Source organism: Polypterus senegalus, chromosome 2, assembly GCF_016835505.1.
Source record: "Polypterus senegalus isolate Bchr_013 chromosome 2, ASM1683550v1, whole genome shotgun sequence".
Classification (NCBI taxonomy): Eukaryota; Metazoa; Chordata; class Cladistia; order Polypteriformes; family Polypteridae; genus Polypterus; species Polypterus senegalus.
In genome coordinates, this window is record NC_053155.1 from 31060986 (window position 1) to 31079620 (window position 18635).

General features: G+C 39.8%; 1 protein-coding gene across 5 annotated transcripts in view; it reads left to right on the forward strand.

Moving 5' to 3' along the window:
• LOC120522838 (LIM and senescent cell antigen-like-containing domain protein 1) overlaps window positions 1–16432 on the forward strand; it is a 180551-nt gene extending 164119 nt beyond the window's left edge. For 3 of the 5 annotated variants that reach the window (XM_039743532.1, XM_039743531.1, XM_039743528.1), the window contains exons 10-11: window positions 3603–3808; window positions 15125–15206. In XM_039743532.1, coding sequence (XP_039599466.1) covers window positions 3603–3765 — 163 coding nt within the window. In that variant the 3' untranslated portion in view covers window positions 3766–3808; window positions 15125–15206. Of the gene's footprint in view, window positions 1–3602; window positions 3809–15124 lie in introns of all 5 variants that reach the window. The other 2 variants (XM_039743529.1, XM_039743530.1) reach the window with 2 other exon arrangements.
• Window positions 16433–18635: the final 2203 nt, after the last annotated feature.

Here is an 18635-nt window from a genome sequence, read left to right on the forward strand (position 1 = left end):
TTAACCTTCAGGATACAAGCTCATGCAGCTTACTTCTGTATCCCTCATAAGTATCCATGTGGAAATGCCACTGTATACCTGTAGTGGACAACTGTGTTGTACCAAGGAAAGCAGGGCACCTGTAATCTCCTGAGCTCATTTTCCCAATAGCCACGCCATTCTTTTAGCAAGATCTTGCACTTTGCAGAGAAACAGCTGGACTTTGTGATTTCCCATCATTTAGATACGCAGATAACACCTAGGACTTTGTGTATGTTTTTATTTGTTAATTTCTGCAAGTTTGTTTTGTTTCCTCCACTTGTCTGTCTCCTTATGAGGTTTATTTATGTGCTCCGCACCTTAAAATGACAGTCGTTCTTTCACAAATGGCATTCACGAGCAATGTCACAGGAATGAACCTAGCCTGAGCCCAAAATAATGAAAATGTAGTGTAGGCTGTGAACTGAATTTAAAAGGTTATATCAGGCCACAGTATATAGATAGGTGCATGGATGGATAGATTGTTTGTTTGATCCATGAGGACAATTACCTTTTGGAGAAGCTCAATAAGTATAGAATATTATAACAAACAACATTCTCCCTCAAACACAAACAAGAATTACAGAAAAGAAGAAAAAATAAAAACTTCTGACTTGGCTACTGATAAGAGAGTAGTCATGGTGAGGCACTATAAAGACGTACTGCTAAAGATAAGAAGGAGCCCCAGTGCCATTTCTTGACACACATCTGCTGAATAATCCTTCCATCCATTATCCCACCCACGATATCCTAACTACAGGGTCACGGGGGTCTGCTGGAGCCAATCCCAGCCAACACATGGCACAAGGCAGGAAACAAACCCTGGGCAGGGCACCAGCCCACCACAGGGCACACACACACACACCCCCCGTGATGAGGTGAACCCGGGTCTCCTAACTGCGAGGCAGCAGCGCTACCACTGCACCACCGTGCCACCCCTGCTGAATAATTTGTTACCTAAAAGTCAACAAGGCTGAAGTGGCAGAGAAAGGATGTGCAGCATTGTTTATAATGGCCATCAGTTTTGTCTTCATCCTCTCCTTCAGTACCACCTCCAGCAGGTCCAGAGGGCGTCCCATAACTGAGCCTGCCTTCTTAATCAGCTTGTTGATTGATTAAAGTTACAGACCCAGCACACAACAGACAGACTATCACAGAGTTACAGAACATGTAAAGGATGTCACTACCCATGTTAAATAAACGCAGTCTCCAAAGAAAAAAGATTCTGCACTGCCCTCTACTACATAGCCACACTAACGAGAACAATTAAGAGGCTGAATAAATCGAGCAGAAAATCTGTACAAATGGTAAATGAATATACCCCTCCTGACCAGGTAATTAGCTAATTTGTCCTTGACCTTGGAGGTCAACAGTTAGGCTAAGAAACATCTGAAACAATTAACAGTAGATTGAAAAACTCAAAAAACACAAATTAAAACCTACATATGAAATACAATACTTAAACAAGAGAAGGCACATCAAAAAAAGGAAACTAAAAAGACAAAAAACAAAGCTTTATCCTGGAACACTGAATAAGAAATTCGTAAAAGTAATTAGAAAATGTTAAAAGCGCAAGTAAAACCAATACCGATAAACAAATCAGAACGGGTTGAGAACTTCAGAATTTAATCCAAATTCCAAACAGCGTCAAAACTTTCTAAATAGAAAATATAGTCACGTCCAAGAGAATTTAAGTAGGCATGTAGTGACCCCTTTTATTGGCTAACTAGAAAGATTACAATATGCAAGCCTTCAAGATAACTCGGGACTCATCTTGCCTGAAGAAGGCGACTGAGTTGCCTCAAAAGCTTGCATATTGTAATCTTTCTAGTTATCCAATAAAAGGGGTCATTTTGGTTGACTTCTCACTACACTCATAATGGCTAACACGGTACAACACCATAGTGCAGTAGGCATGTTGAAAGACATTTGAATGACATTGGAGAAGTTGTGGTTCAGAGACTTGTATGGAAGTCCACCTAGAATTTCGATATGTTTTATGTAACTTTTTTTCCAGACTTTGTTTGCCAGTTATAGGAATCCACTTTTTTTAAAATGCAAACAAATTCATGTTCTGTTTTCTGTTTAGTATTTGGATGTACATGTGAGTGATAGAGATGAGTGCAGAAAGAAAGGAGCAATCAACAGATAAGTTAATGGCTGCTTTCACGTGTTATCAGACAGACAGGAAATCTGAGTTTCCAAGTCAGAGATTTCATGTGAACACGCTATGAAGTTGGAGTTCCAAGTCAGACAATTCGGAGAAAACAAAAGCTCCCCAAATGCCACAAGTTGTGATGTAAACCTGACCTTCCCTCTCAACCATTTGTATAAAATAAAAAGTATAACCTGGTCAACCAGAAATAGCATTTTTGGTCAAATTGCATTGACAGCAACACAAGCAGACCTTTAATACGTTCCATTTTCACAAAACAAATTACAGTTTATCTCTAATGGGCTTTTTTGCAGACCAAGTAATAAACTGGGAGCAAACTCGCATTTCTGCCAGTTTGCAAACAGAAACTGACACGAATGTAATAAAGTGGGAAGGTAAAATGACACCAGTTGGAGCTCTCCTGTCAGCACATAAACGCAGCGTAAGGCGTTTGAACGTAGAAAGTACATCTTATGATGAAGACACTGGAGGAATCACAGCATGCTACCAGATAGAGCACAGAAGTAATTTTAAAAAAAAGTACAAGTTAAAATCAGCAAAGCGTAAGAAGTGTAAGTCCATAACAAGCTTTACAAACAAAAGGGGACCACTTTAGTCCATCATAATTGTTTGGCCGGCTTATAGTTAAGGTGTTTTAGCATCACACCCAGACACGGCTGGTATACTGCGCACATTTTTGTTTCTCCATATTACTAGAAGAACATAACCACACCTGGGCAAGTCCAGATTGGAGTTACTAGAGTGAAGATGGAATAAAGGAAGATGGAAGGACGTGAATTGCCTAAGACAGTGTTCCTCAACCACTGTGGGTTGAATATTGCTATTGTTTATATTGGAGATGGGTCATCAGATGATTGCTATCAGACCCCCTCCTGCTCAACAATCATTGGGGGACCTGTAAGATCAGACGATTGTCCTTGATTCACCAAGGCGGAAGTGAGGATTGCGCTCGATTATCTTGGTGGGTCGTGATAACACTTACTGTACATGGATAAAAGAAACTTAGTCACGGCACCAAAAAGGCATTGAGAAGCCCTGGCCTTGGAAACATTAAAAGGTGACAAGGAAGAAGTGTTTAGAATTGTAACAGGAGGCCATGGAGTGAGGGTTGGATGTTTTTTAAAATATGGTAACTGATGGAAAAGGGGATTGACTTCTCTTAGGCTTTATATGAAACAAGTTACCAAGAAATGTAGTAGAAAGTAGCAACTTCATAGAATGCATTAGGCAGAATAGTTCTGTTATCTTTACCAAGGAGATCTGTGGCCCTGATCTTCCCTTCAGTGCATCTCCATTTTTAAACTAGTGTGAGCTGCAATCTTGCTTTCCTTTTCACATCTCCCTCTCTGTCTTTGATTCTGCTGCCACTCTGCTTTTCTCTCTGCCTCTTTCTGTCCACTTTCTTTAGGGACAAATTTGTTGAGATTGATCTAAAGCCTGTCTGCAAGCACTGCTACGAGAAAATGCCTGAAGAATTAAAGAGGCGACTAGCCAAACGAGAACGGGACTCCAAGGACAAGGACAAAGACAAAGACAAGGACAAGAAAAAGAAAATGCCTATCTGTTTGTAAACCTTTCTTAGTCTTTTACACAACCTCTCCTTTCTTTTCATTGGTTAGTGTCAAAAGGCCATCCATTTCCTTCTGTTTTGCTTTAAGTGCCCTGCCATTGTGTTTGCTGTCTTGTCCCAGGCTGGGGTGGGTTGCATTTCACACCCTCCCTCCCTCCCTCTGTTTGTCTCCTGCTTTATTCTGTCATCTTTTATTTCCTGCTACTTACACATACTTATTCATCACCCTGCTTTTAGCTTGTTTGGTTTTGCTCTTTAGAAAAACTGCCAAAAGTTGCTTTATAGGTAGCTACATACCAAATGAAAATTGCACCTTAAATTGTGGTTAAATCAATTTTTATTTAAATCTGTCTTATTTTATTAAATGGTTTGTACAAGTTTTGGTATATGTAAATTATTTTCAGTATTTTTTATAAAGCATTCTGCAACAGTACGTGGCATTTTAAAGACAACGTTCAGAAGCCATTAAGAAGGCTAACAGAATGTCAGGTTATATAGCGCCTTGATGTGTGGAGTACAAGTCACAGGAGGTTCTGCTCAAGCTTTTTTAACACACTGGTGAGGCCTCATCTGGAGTACTGGATGCAGTTTGGGTCTCCAGGCTACAAAAAGAACATAGCAGCACTAGATCTGAAGATCGAGAGTACACCTTATGAGAAGGATTTAGAAGTCGTAGTGGAGTCAATGCTATCAACCGCCAGACAGTGTTCAGAAGCCATTAACACTAGAATTACCAGAGCCTACGAAAAAACTCGTAATTCCGTCCCACCTTAAACTGCTTCTTAAATCCCTTCACACCTCTCCGCCAGTGTCCTTTGTCTTCTAAATGTGCTGATAAAGAGAAGCTTGGAGCAGCCGGCTATTCCATCCCCCCACCAATTTAGAATGTGCACGAACTTCTCTCAGCTCCTGCCTTGATTGAGTATCTAGGAGTGAAGTGAAGTTTTAGAGTGGAAATAATAGATCGTTGTTTGGAACACACGCATTTAATGTCTGTTCCGTTTCTACAGTAATCTGTGTCAACACATTGTTAAAACAGAAACGTTTTTTATATTCTAGTAGTAGATGACCAAATGTAGGCATAAACTATATAATGTATGAAGCCTGAAGTCCAAATAGCAAAGAAACATTTTCACAAGAATAACACAATTGCTTTTATTCAAAATATAACTGCAGAAACAAAAAGCCGCCTTAACATGCGACATTGACACCAGTTTATTGTAACTGCCTCTGTGGTTCAATAGACTCAGCCCTCGCTTGGAAATCAAGGGGTCACGAGTTCGATCCTGCGCCCCTCCGTTTTGAGAAGTAAACTGCTCTTAGTCTTACTGTTTTAGAATAAAAGCATACATTTGATTTCAGTCTGTAACAGCCGGTGCAATTTATGATCCTTGTAAAGGTTAGCTTTTTTTTTTTATTCATTTTTCATTATCTCAGTCGCGTTCAGAATCAATCCATACAACCCCATCTGACACGGCTGTTTTCACTAAAGACGCGCTATAGCTCTGCAGTGTACCACGATGCATACTAACGCCACCACCCCCAACAGGGTTCTGACACACAAACACTGGCGAAGCTGCCTTCTTCGTATCTCACTGTCACTTGATTTTCTTTTTTCAGTTTTATTGAGTGTTCCTGCCAGTCCCGCATGTTGCTGTATGCTGTTTCTTTTGTACTCCAGGACATGCAGAGGAAAGAATGGTAAAGACCAGTAACTTCGTGCTATATGCAATCATCAGACACTCCCCATCTGCCCGTGTCGCTCAAACACAGGAACATATATTGGTGTAAAAGTATAACAAAAGTGCACTTTTATTCAAGTGCACTTTTTCCATCGCCTTTTCCTGTAAGAAGCAGTGTACACACTCTCTCTATGCTGTGGTTTCTATTACACACCTGAAAGAAAGAGACAATATATGTGAAAATATAATCGCACTAATGCAATATTATTTGAAAACGAACAGCGTCAGATCGGGTGTGAATTTATGCAGGAACTGGAAATTCTCTGATGCGGGACCTTCCCCCAGGGAAGAAAGTACAGTGTCAGGTGCTCATTCAGTGTAATAGAAACCATAGCACAGAGAGGTGTGTACACGGCAACAAGTACACGTGTCGTAAATGTAGGAAGGACGGTCCTTGGGTGTGTGGGAACTGTTAATATTTGAATGTGATGATTTTATATAGCACGGAATGAAAATCTGCACCACTTAGCATTGCACCATGCAAGGTGTCGTATCAATCGCCTACTGTAACTTGCTTTCTTTTTTCTTCGGTTATACAGGTAGTTTTGAATAAAAGTGCACTTGTTTTGTTTGCGAAATGAAGTGTCTGCGTGCACTTTTCGTGGCATTACACGTGTATTTTTGAGCATGCCCGCTTGAGCAGTATAAAAAGTATTGAAAAGTATAACAAAACGGGCAGATGGGGAGTGTCTGATGATTGCATATAGCGCCGAACTTACTGCTCTTTACTATTCTCTCTCTGCATACCCTGGAGTACAAAAGAAATAGAATACAGATGCGCTATAGCTCTGCGTTGTACCACGATGCATACTAACGCACCAAAAAAGGGTTCTGACACACAGACGCTGGCGAAGCTGCCTTCTTCGTATCTCACCGTCACTTGATTTTCTTTTTATTCAGTTTTATTGAGTGTTCCTGCCAGTCCCCGCATGTTGCTGTATGCTGGATATTTTCACATGTATTGTCTCTTTCTTTCAGGTGTGTAATAGAAACCACAGCATAGAGAGAAGTGTGTACACTGCTTCTTACAGGAAAAGGCGATGGAAAAAGTGCACTTGAATAAAAGTGCACTTTTGTTATACTTTTACACCAATATATGTTCCTGTGTTTGAACGACACGGGCAGATGGGGAGTGTCTGATTATTGCATATAGCACCGAAGTTACTGCTCTTTACCATTCGCTCCTCTGCATGTCCTGGAGTACAAAAGAAACAGCATATAGCAACAGAACCCGGGGATGGGTAGGGGTGGGTTTGGCGTTAGTATGCATCGTGGTACACTGCAGAGCTATAGCGCGTCTTTAGTGAAAACAGCCGTGTCAGATGGGGTTGTATGGATTGATTCTGAACGCGACTGAGAGAATGAAAAGTGAATTTAAAAAAAAGCTAACCTTTACAAGGATCATAAATTGCACCGGCTGTTACAAACTGAAATCAAATGTATGCTTTTATTCTAAAACAGTAAGACTAAGAGCAGTTTACTTCTCAAAACGGAGGGGCGCAGGATCGAACTCATGACCTCTTGATTCCCAAACGAGGGCTGAGTCTATTGAACCACAGAGGCAGTTACAATAAGCTGCTGTCAATGTCGCATGTTAAGGCGGCTTTTTGTTTCTGCAGTTATATTTTTGAATAAAAGCGCAATTGTGTTATTCTTGTGAAAATGTTTCTTTGCTATTTGGACTTCAGGCTTCATACAGTATATAGTTTATGCCTACATTTTGTCATCTACTACTAGAATATAAAAAACGTTTCTGTTTTAACAATGTGTTGACACAGATTACTGTAGAAACGGAACAGACATTAAATGCGTGTGTTCCAAACAACAATCTATTATTTCCACACTAAAACTCCACTTCACTCCCAGATACTCAATCAAGGCAGGAGCTGAGAGAAGTTCGTGCACGTTCTAAATTGGTGGGGAGATGGAATAGCCGGCTGCTCCAAGCTTCGCTTTATCAGCACATTTAGAAGACAAAGGACGCTGGCGGAGAGGTGTGAAGGGATTTAAGAAGCAGTTTAAGGTGGGACGGAATTACGAGTTTTTTCGTAGGCTCTGGTAATTCTAGTGTTAAGAAGGCTAATAGATTGTCAGGTTATATAGCGCCTTGATGTGTGGCTCAAGTCAAGCTCAAACTTTAATACACTGGTGAGGCCTCATCTGGAGTACTGGGTGCATTTTGGGTCTCCAGGCTACAAAAAGGACATAACAGCACTAGAAAAGGTCCAGAGAAGAGCGACTAGACTGACTTAGGGGCTACAGGGGATGAATTATGAGGAAAGATTAGAAGAGCTGAGCCTTTACAGTTTAAACAAAAGAAGATTAAGTGGAAACCTGACTGAGGTGTTTAAAATTATGAAGTGAGTTAGTCCAGTGGATCGAGACGGTTATTTTAAAATTAGTTCATCAATAACACAGGGACACAGTTGGAAACTTGTTAAAGGTAAATTTCACACAAACATTAGGAAGCTTTTCTTTAGACAGAGAACCACAAACACATGGAATATGAGACCAAGTAGTGTGGCAGACACTAGAATTTTTAAAACTCGACTTAATGTTTGGTTTTTGTTTTTTTTAGAAGAATTAAGTAGACAGCACTGGTGACCTTTGTTGGGCTGAACAGCTTGTTCAAATCTAGATTGTTCTAAATGTTCTTATGTAGAACCTCACTGGTAAATGTAGCCAGATAAGAATATCTCAGTTATTTTTAAGACACACTTCATCTGCTGTAGTTCTTGCCTTCGGCTTGTCATTAACCACTTGTGGGCACTTACTTGGCCATCACCTACCATGTGATCCTTTTGCACTAATATAGTTGTCAAGTTTCACGTATAGTTTGTCTCTCTCTTATGCTGACTATGTCTGGCTGCAGTTCTTCTGGTTTATGCCCAGTGGTTTTTAAACATTTTGTGTTTCCCCTGTCCCTAATTCTGCCCGATCTTCTACTACCTTGTTCAACAATGTTTCTGCATTCTCTAGCTGCCCATCCAACATTCTGCAATCAGCACTTAAGTTGTATTACCCCAAATTCTCTTCTTGCTGTGCTGGCATTATTGCTGCTTGTGCAAATGCAGCTTGTTTTAAGACCCAGCACAGGGTTTTGGTATCTGTTCATTGTAGTATCTGTGTGCGCCTGCAAATGGTATCAACTATGTGCATAGCCTTGTCGATTCAACAGAGTGGTGCTTCATAGTAAAGGTTTCTACAAGTAGGCTTGGTAAAAACACAGTATAAGTATTTCATCCTTTTATTGATGGAATTGATTTTGTTCTGACAGCCAGAATAAAAAAAAATTAGCAAAAGTCAAAACCAGAGATCAAAAAGAGAAATGACAAAATCAGAAATGCTAACCCAAAAATGAAAGTCAAAGAGAACAGAGCAAAAATCCAGAATTCACAAATCCACAACAGAAAAAACATCTTTTATAAATAGAGTTGTGAGAGTTTTCCTTATACAGTGACAACCGTCCTAGTGCATTGTGGGATGTGTTACAAAAAATGACATGAAATATATCTGTTGAAAAAAAAAAATGGCATCAAAAATAATGTTAAGAAATGATAAACGTTTACGAGAGGTCTCCAAAAGAAAAACAGACTTCAGAAATACATTCTCTGGCTCAAAAAACCTCAGAAAAGATACAGTGCATCCGGAAAGTATTCACAGCACATCACTTTTTCCACATTTTGTTATGTTACAGCCTTATTCCAAAATGGAATAAATGAATTTTTTTCCTCAAGAATTCTACACACAACACCCCATAATGACAACGTGAAAAAAATTTACTTGAGGTTTTTGCAAATTTTTTTTGCAAATTTATTAAAAATAAAAAATATTTACAAAGCACATGTACATAAGTATTCACAGCCTTTGCCATGAAGCTCCAAATTGAGCTCCGGTGAATCCTGTTTCCCCTGATCATCCTGGAGATGTTTAATTGGAGTCCACCTGTGGTAAATTCAGCCGACTGGACATGATTTGGAAAGGCACACACCTGTCTATATAAGGTCCCACAGTTAACAGTTCATGTCAGAGCACAAACCAAGCATGAAGTCAAAGGAATTGTCTGTAAACCTCTGAGACAGGATTGTTTCGAGGCACAAATCTTATGAAGGTTACAGAAAAATTTGTGCTGCTTTGAAGGTCCCAATGAGCACAGCGGCCTCCATCATCCATAAGTGTAAGAAGTTCAAAACCACCAGGACTCTTCCTAGAGTTGGCCGGTCATCTAAACTGAGCGATCGGGGGAGAAGGGCCTTAGTCAGGGAGGTGACCAAGAACCCGATGGTCACTCTTTCAGAGCTCCAGAGGTCCTCTGTGGAGAGAGGAGAACCTTCCAGGACAACCATCTCTGCAGCAATCCACCAATCAGGCCTGTATGGTAGAGTGGCCAGACGGAAGCCACTCCTTAGAAAAAGGCACATGGCAGCCCGCCTGGAGTTTGCCAAAAGGCACCTGAAGGACTCTCAGACCATGAGAAACAAAATTCTCTGGTCTGATGAGACAAAGATTGAACTCTTTGGTGTGAATGCCAGGCGTCACGTTTGGAGGAAACCAGGCACCGCTCATCACCAGGCCAATACCATCCCTACAGTAAGGCATGGTTGTGGCAGCATCATGCTGTAGGGATGTTTTTCAGTGACAGGAACTGGGAGACTAGTCAGGATAAAGGGAAAGAAGACTGCAGCAATGTACAGAGACATCCTGGATGAAAACCTGCTCCAGAGCGCTCTTGAGCTCAGACTGGGGCGACGGTTAATCTTTCAGCAGGACAACGACCCTAAGCACACAGCCAAGATATCAAAGGAGTGGCTTCAGGACAACTCTGTGAATGTCCTTGAGTGGCCCAGCCAGAGCCCAGACTTGAATCCGATTGAACATCTCTGGAGAGATCTTAAAATGGCTGTACACCGACACTTACCATCCCACATGATGGAGCTTGAGAGGTGCTGCAAAGAGGAATGGGCAAAACTGCCCAAAGATAGGTGTGCCAAGCTTGTGGCATCATATTCAAAAAGACTTGAGGCTGTAATTGCTGCCAAAGGTGCATCGACAAAGTATTGAGCAAAGGCTGTGAATACTTCTGTACATGTGAGTTCTCAGCTTTTTTATCTATACTAATAAAAGGCAAAGCCCTCACTCACTCACTCACTCACTCACTCATCACTAATTCTCCAACTTCCCGTGTAGGTAGAAGGCTGAAATTTGGCAGGCTCATTCCTTACAGCTTACTTACAAAAGTTGGACAGGTTTCATTTCGAAATTCTACGCCTAATGGTCATAACTGGAAGGTATTTTCTCCATTAACTGTAATGGAGTAGAGCTGCAAAGACGTAGGGGGCGGAGTTTCATGTGACATCATCACGCCTCCCACGTAATCACGTGAACTGACTGTCAACGCAGTACGTAGAAAACCAGGAAGACCTACAAAAAGCGCTTAAGAAAACATGCATTATATAATTGAGAAGGCAGCAAAACAATAAGAAGCGAGCGAGTGGCATATACTACCATATTCATGAGTGCTGCTACCTCGGAAAGAAAGCAAGGTGTAAACCTAAACTTTAAATTAAGTTCATAGACAGGCTACCGCTGGCGTTTCACATGCCCACAGGTAATGCGGGATACAAGTTTAATGAGAGGGCGCAGGATATAAACGAGAGTTTTGATCACTTTGTAACTAAGTTAAAATTGTAGGTGAAGGGTGTGCTTATGCAAATTCGAGAGACTGTGTTTGTGGGGGATTGACAGTTAAGGCGGGTGGGGGAGTCACGTCATCATCTCCCCTCCCATTTACCTCAAGTTAATACACACGCTGTCTCTAGAGTTTCAACACACTGAATCCTCCAGGCACTACTTACAAAAGGTCACATTGACAAGCGTGTTACGCTATTTTTAAAATCTTTCCTTTTCTTAGCACAAGCACAGCTGAGAAGCTTCGATGCATGTGCTCCATAACGCGTTGAAAAATAATGCATTTAATCACACTTTGCATTACAAGCAAAGGGGAGCTTTTGTCAATGCATGATTTCCTGGTACACCGATTACATTGATCAGCGCATCCCGATTCATTTTACCCTCGCACCACCTTAGTTTGAGAAGAAGTATGAAAAATATGAGGTTAACACAGAAAAACAGATCACCAATTCAAGCTTTATGAATAATCGATTAAGCCATCAATAATTGTTTTGGTAAAGCCATCCTCCTTCCATTTTATAATTTTTCCGCCACTAGCCATGATTAAATGAACGGTAAAAAGTAAGAGCGAGGGTGACTTATTTAGGCAGGAATATATATGATAGCAACACTCATGACAATGTCAATCATGTTACGTTATTATTAAAATGTTTCCTTTTCTTTTTCATTACTTCTTTAACACACTACTTTCCGCTGTAGGCGCGGGTATTTTGCTATATATATAATATATGAATTACCTCCAAAGAGCGCTGAGACTTTTGATATCATGAACGTGTGTACAAAAGGGGTCTCCTGCCCAGCAAAAGTCGAGCAGCCAGCGCTGCATAGCTGTGCCGGCCTTTGAGACGCTGACTGCGCTTCTGCCTTAAGTCAAAGTGAGCACTTTTAATTTTTTTCATCCGCCCCCTGAGCTATAGCCCAGACAAGTGCAAACACGGGACCCCTTTTCTACACCACGGCAAAATAATATTAAGGCGATTCACACTTTCTTTTGCACGTATCACGATTATCAGGTCCTCAGCTCGGATTATGAACACACGCACGAGTGGAGGACTCACAGTGCCATCACAGCCGATTAATGGCGGGGACGTCTCACCAGTCTACACAAGACCCACCGCGACTGTCGCCAAAAGGCGATCATAACGTCAGCGAACACATCTCTCTATACTATATAAAAGAAAAAGGCAACTTTCCTTTCTTTACACCTTTTTTCCTTTTATCCCAAACCAAAGCCTTTCTCTCTTAACACGGCAGAGGACACAAAAATAATTTTCTTTAATTGCCGGTAAGGCACATTACCAGAGGCACAAATTTGAGCGTTCACATAGAAAATGTAATTTCTATACCACAGCCGTCGTGTAGCGCCTTTCAAAAGGGATCTACTACCGAGAGATGATCCATATACATTTTAGCTGCTGTTAGTTACTTACCTGTTTGTTACACAGTCTTTAAAATGTAGTTTACCCAAACCACTCCAGTAGTGCTCAATGTACCTGTACTTCTTAAAACGTTAATGTTTTACTGTTTAATAACTTATAGACTATATTTCATTATTTTTCCCTTGCACTCAGTGACCAAAGCTATACACACACATATAGACACATACAAACATACACACAAGTATATGTGTATATATATATATATATATATATATATACACACACACCCCTATCTAGATTATATATATATATACACACACACACCCCTATCTAGATTATATATATATATACACACACACACACACACACACACACACACACACATACATACATACATATATATAATTTGTGTGTGTAGATATGTATATAGATATGTAGATATGAAGATATGTATGTGTATATATATATATGTATGTATGTGTGTATGTGTGTGTGTATATATATATATGACAGCAGCAATCCAAGCTGTGAGAAAACAGTAAAAAGGAGGCGTGTCAGACGTCGTAGTACATTTTCTGATGCAGCTACGAAAACAACTTTGTGACGCTGCCACCAAATACACAAAACAATTACTTTGACAATCATGTTACATTATTTTTAAAATGTTTCCTTTTCTTTTTCATAACTTCTTTAACACATGACATCGCTAAGCTGGTATTTTGCTATATATATATATATATATATATCACAGCGACACTCATAACAGTGACAAAACAATTACATTGACAATCATGTTACGTTATTTTCAAAATGTTTCCTTTTCTTTCTCTTTCCTTCTTTAACACACTACTTCTCCGCTGCCAAGCGCGGGTATTTTGCTATATATATATATATAGATAGATAGAGGGATATATATAGATAGATAGATAGATATATATATATAGATAGATATATATAGATAGATATGAGAACAACATAGATAGATAGATATGAGAACAACACTCATATCAATGACAAAACAATTACATTAACAATCATGTTACGTTATTTTAAAAATTTTTCCTTTTCTTTTCGTACCTTCTTTAAAACACTACTTCTCCGCTGCGAAGCGCGGGTATTCTGCTAGTTTTTAATAAATTTGCAAAAACCTCAAGTAAACTTTTTTCATGTTGTCATTATGGGGTGTTGTGTGTAGAATTCTGAGGAAAAAAATGAATTTAATCCATTTTGGAATAAGGCTGTAACATAACAAAATGTGGAAAAAGTGATACGCTGTGAATACTTTCTGGATGCACTGTATAGAACTCAGTTTCAAGAAAACCCAAGAAATAGTAGATATAAACATGAATTCCAGCAATTGTGATAAGAAGAGTGAATATTTGTAAGAAACCCAATCTGAAATATATAATGTACGGTTAACTTGGTTGTGTTGAATAAAACATAGAATTACAGTTTGCCTTTTCTGTGGTAAAATGGTTTCAAGACCTTTTGTTGATTTGCAGAAATCATGAATGTTCAGAACATCTATAAAAGCATAAAGAGGATTGTGCATAAAAAGCAAACTGAGGGGCTGATGCAACGGGACTGAGGGCTGGCTGGACTTAGCAGGCACACGGTGCCTCAGCAGCATCAGCCTGCACAATATGTCTCTTGTGCATATTTAACAGGCAGCATTGCATGCAGAAATTTCAAATGTCCTTTTTTGAAAATATTCATGATTTTTTAACATTTTATAAACTGCAGTTTGCAAAACCATAGATGCCAAATCCACAAATAAGGCAGGCCGCCTTTATGAATAAAGTAGATTTCACGCAAAAAAAAAAAAAATCTTTAAAGTGCGATAAAATGAATATAACTTTCATGGTTAAGAATTTCCCCCAGAAAATAATTTGAATATAATTAAGGGTGAAACTTTGCCTTCAATTGTTACAAAATGATCAGTTTAATGCAAGGCTTTCTGTCATATTTCATATGCATATTTTGTACTTGCATGGTGTTTCCAGTTATAAGGGATATAATTGTGGCATCTGCTTTTGAATGCTGCTATTTAAAATGATGAAAATCATTAGTGATGCAGCCATTTTGTAAAGCCTTTCGTTAGGAGGCAGCTCCTGGTTGATGGCAGTAGTTTTGACTTTCCTGGTTAGGACTTAAGCTTCTCCTGGTCCTACTCTCCCTAAAACTGCAAGTGAACCATCTGTAGAGTAACATCACTAGTGCCAAAGATTGTTTGTTTGTATGAATCATTTTTCACATTTTACATTTCCTGCTTCATGTTTTACTTTTTGTTTCTTGTTTTTGCACTTGGTTAGTTTGAAGTTGACATTGATTTTATTGCATGCTGTACCCATGTGCTTAGAATTCCCAGGACTCTGTATTTTGCACTGTGTAGAGGGTCCTCGGGCTGCCAGTGATTAGGAGTGAAGGAGCTGTACTCGGACATGCTCATCTCGTTGGCTTTTGCTGCTTTTGTAAAACGTGTAAGCAGGTTTTAGCAGTAATGTGCACAACACTGTGCTGGGAATAATTCTGCTTCTTTTACTTTTAGGAACAAGTTTGTGGAGTTTGACATGAAGCCGGTGTGCAAAAAGTGTTATGAGAAGTTCCCGCTGGAGCTGAAGAAGAGACTGAAGAAACTGGCGGAAACATTGGGCCGCAAATAAACGCTTCACCATGTGGCTTCTTGAGGCACTTGTTGCCTGCCTGGCTCAATGCTTATGTTTGGTTCTGTTACTTTAAATGATGCCATGGTGAAGGAAGAAAATGCAAAAAAAAAAAAAAAATTCAATTTTTTTTTATCAAAGGATAAAGAGCCGCCTACTTTTATTCAGTTCCATTCTGAGTGCACATGTCTCGGTCTTTTACTTTGTACACAAATGCCTTTTCTTTATATTTACGGTGCTTCTAATTACGCGTCAAGTGCATGAAGTGAGGCCCGGTGTGGCTACTAGCCGTCAGGTACGAAAAGCAAAAATTCTTCATCTCAGCAGTCTGGTGAATCAGAAAAATCCAATAAACGTGGTGCTCTGTAGCCATAGGGAGTTCTCTTTCTCTTTCCATGCTCAGCACAAGGGGAGCTTCTTGGCTGCCTTTACTCACTGCCAGTTTTGCACAAGAATGGAATTTGGTCGTAACCACCACACTACACATGGCTGTTCTAAGTCAGCCATGTAAGAAATCTGATGGTTACTTCCCCCACACCAAGACATAATTTAATTCTAAAATGAAGTCTCTTCAACATGGCCACACCTGCCTTTGGTCTTTTCGCTTACTTTCTTAGTTTATCATAGCTTTCTGTATCTTGTGTTTATTTTTATTTGAATTGTCGTGCCTTAGCGTTTATATATCTTTGGCATTATTGAATTAATCTGTTTCGGCGTATCTTGTGTGCAAAGAGTACAATATGAAATGTATTTTTTGGGTAAATCTATATTATTTTGTTATTGCATTGCCTTTAACATTATGCAATATTTTTAAAGTAATATTAGTCAGTTGTACTTCACTTGAAGCTGACTTCATTCCGACTATCTATGCATTGCCTTGACGGGACCTGGGAGGAATGAAACAGTTGACACGCTTTATAAAACTCGCTCAGGATGTCCAAGGGATTCAAGTCCTAGGAGGACTTGTGAACAAAATCAGTGAAAATATATATATATTTTTTTTGTAATTTTAAAAGCCTAACATTGAGTGCAATGAAAAGGCACTAAATAGAAGATGTTGATTTTTACGGTGCTGCCTCAGCCATGCAGACTTTGCATTTATTGTACCGCATTATGCCTTTGTCGGCCTGCTCTTTTACACCATGTTACTTGCTACGGCATACTCCAGTATTAAATAAACTGTATACCCTTCACTTTGTGGGCTTGTTGTGATTGATTGTAAACAAAAAAACAAATTGGCTACAGTGAGAAAAAAATGTCGTAGCATCTTGCAAATCTGAGCGCAGGCCGCTATACGAAGTAACAGACAACCAAAAGTGAGTTCAAAAGAACAAGAGCTGGTTTGTGTGATAAAGTGTCGGAAAACATCGTATAAGCTCACCATATGGTGAGTATACGTCTTTAAACATGTTGATTTATAAGTTTGACTTCTTCATTCCTAGAAAAAGCAGGTTCTGAAAAATGAAATGGACAGCATCCTAGATCTTGTATGGTCTTCAAACTAAGACAGTAGAAACAAGAAAAGAAATGACAGCATGGACTTTATGGAGAGGGTCTGATATGAATCTGTTTGGATGGTTTAGGCAAAGTTCTGACACAGCGAAGCAGGTGAAATAGAATGCAAAAGGTGTTATAACAACTTGGAGAGAAGAGGGAGAGTGTCTGGTCACAAACAGACGTTTACATCCCACATCATGGAGAACTTTGAGGGGCTGGTCCTGGACTATATAAATCCTCTTGTGGTAGACCACCTGGACCTACTGCAGTTTGTCTTTCAAATGAAGATTGGAGTGGAAGATGCAGTTATCTGCTGTACAACACTGTACAAAGCTGGCAGCACTGTTAGGATTGTGTAATTTGATTTCTCCAGTTCCTTCAGTACCATCCAGACCATCCCTGTTAAAGGGTAAACTCAGAGATGTGCGGGTGGAGGAGTATGTGGTGTCCTGGATAATGGACTGTCTGTCAGGCAGACTGCACTGCACTCAAGGAGTGTGCGAGCAACACTGGAGCACCATCAGGAACAGTCCTGTCTGCTTTTCTCTTCATTGTGCACACCTCCGACTATAAATACAACACCAGGTCATGTCACTTGCAGAAATTCTCAGATGATTCTGTACAAATAAGATTTATTGACATGGAGAATGAGACCATATGAGTGTCATGACTTCGAGAATTGTCTGTAACTTAACATCGGCAAAACCAAGGAACTGAATATATATATATATATATATTTTTTGTTCTTTATTTCACCTTATACAATTTCTTGTAGTTTTCGCATACCCCTTGGGGTCAGCCATTGTACAGCACTCCTTAAGGGTCTTACTCAAGGGCCCAGCAGAGTAGGATCTCTTTTGGCAGTGACAGGGATTCGAACCAGCAACCTTCTGGATACCAGCACAGATCCTTAGCCTCAGAACCACCACTCCGCCCAAGACATTGACTGTTACTGCACCAAAGAGCCTTGATGTCCAGTCACTATTCAAGAAATGGATGTAGAGGTGGTGCATTCCTCCAAGTACTTAGGGATCCACATCAATGACAGGTTGGACTGGTCTCAAGACAGAGAGGAACTGTAGAAGAAAGGGCAGAGCAGGCTCTTCTTCCTTAAGGGACTGTTTTCCTTTAATGACAGTAGTGACAACCTTCAGAATTTCTATACTTCTATGATAGCCAGTGCCATTTTCTATGCTGTGGTGTGCTGGGCTGTTAACATCACTTTAACGAGGCCCACTGAATCAACAAGCTGATTAAGAATGTAGGTTTAGTTATAAGACACACTTTGGACTCCCTGGAGGTAGTCACTAAGGAGAGCATGGGAAAGGTGCTATAAAAATAAAATGTGTTATTATTATTATTATTATTATAATGAAGACAATACTGATGGCCTTTATCAACAAAGCTACACAAATGCTTCTAAAAGTACTACCTACCTACCAGTGATGTGATAAAGTCATTTATTTATTATTTTACTTATTTATTATCGGCACATATGTCTGGCTGGCAATGAAGGAAAGGAACACAAAAACTCTTGTTATGCCAAAACCTGGAAAAAATAAATCTCTGTGGGCCCACAGTCTTCAGTAGTTCAAGTATATAATGTGTTTTTTAAGCCAAATGCCACCTAACCCCTCCTGGGCAATTCTGCCTTTGTGTTATCCGTTATCCAAGTCATTTTCAGTTATGACATTGTGGAAGTATACAACAATCGTGGCTTGCTTGCCAAGCCATTCTGTAGCTGTTAGGACCTCATGAATGATGCCCTACTCTCACATCCAAATTTTTTTCATGAAATTAGTGTAAAACTGCTTAAAAATGAGTGGTAAAACAATGTAAACTTTCTCTGTGTCATCTAGCAGCAGTGCATTTCTTAAAACGGTGTGAACTACTTTTGGT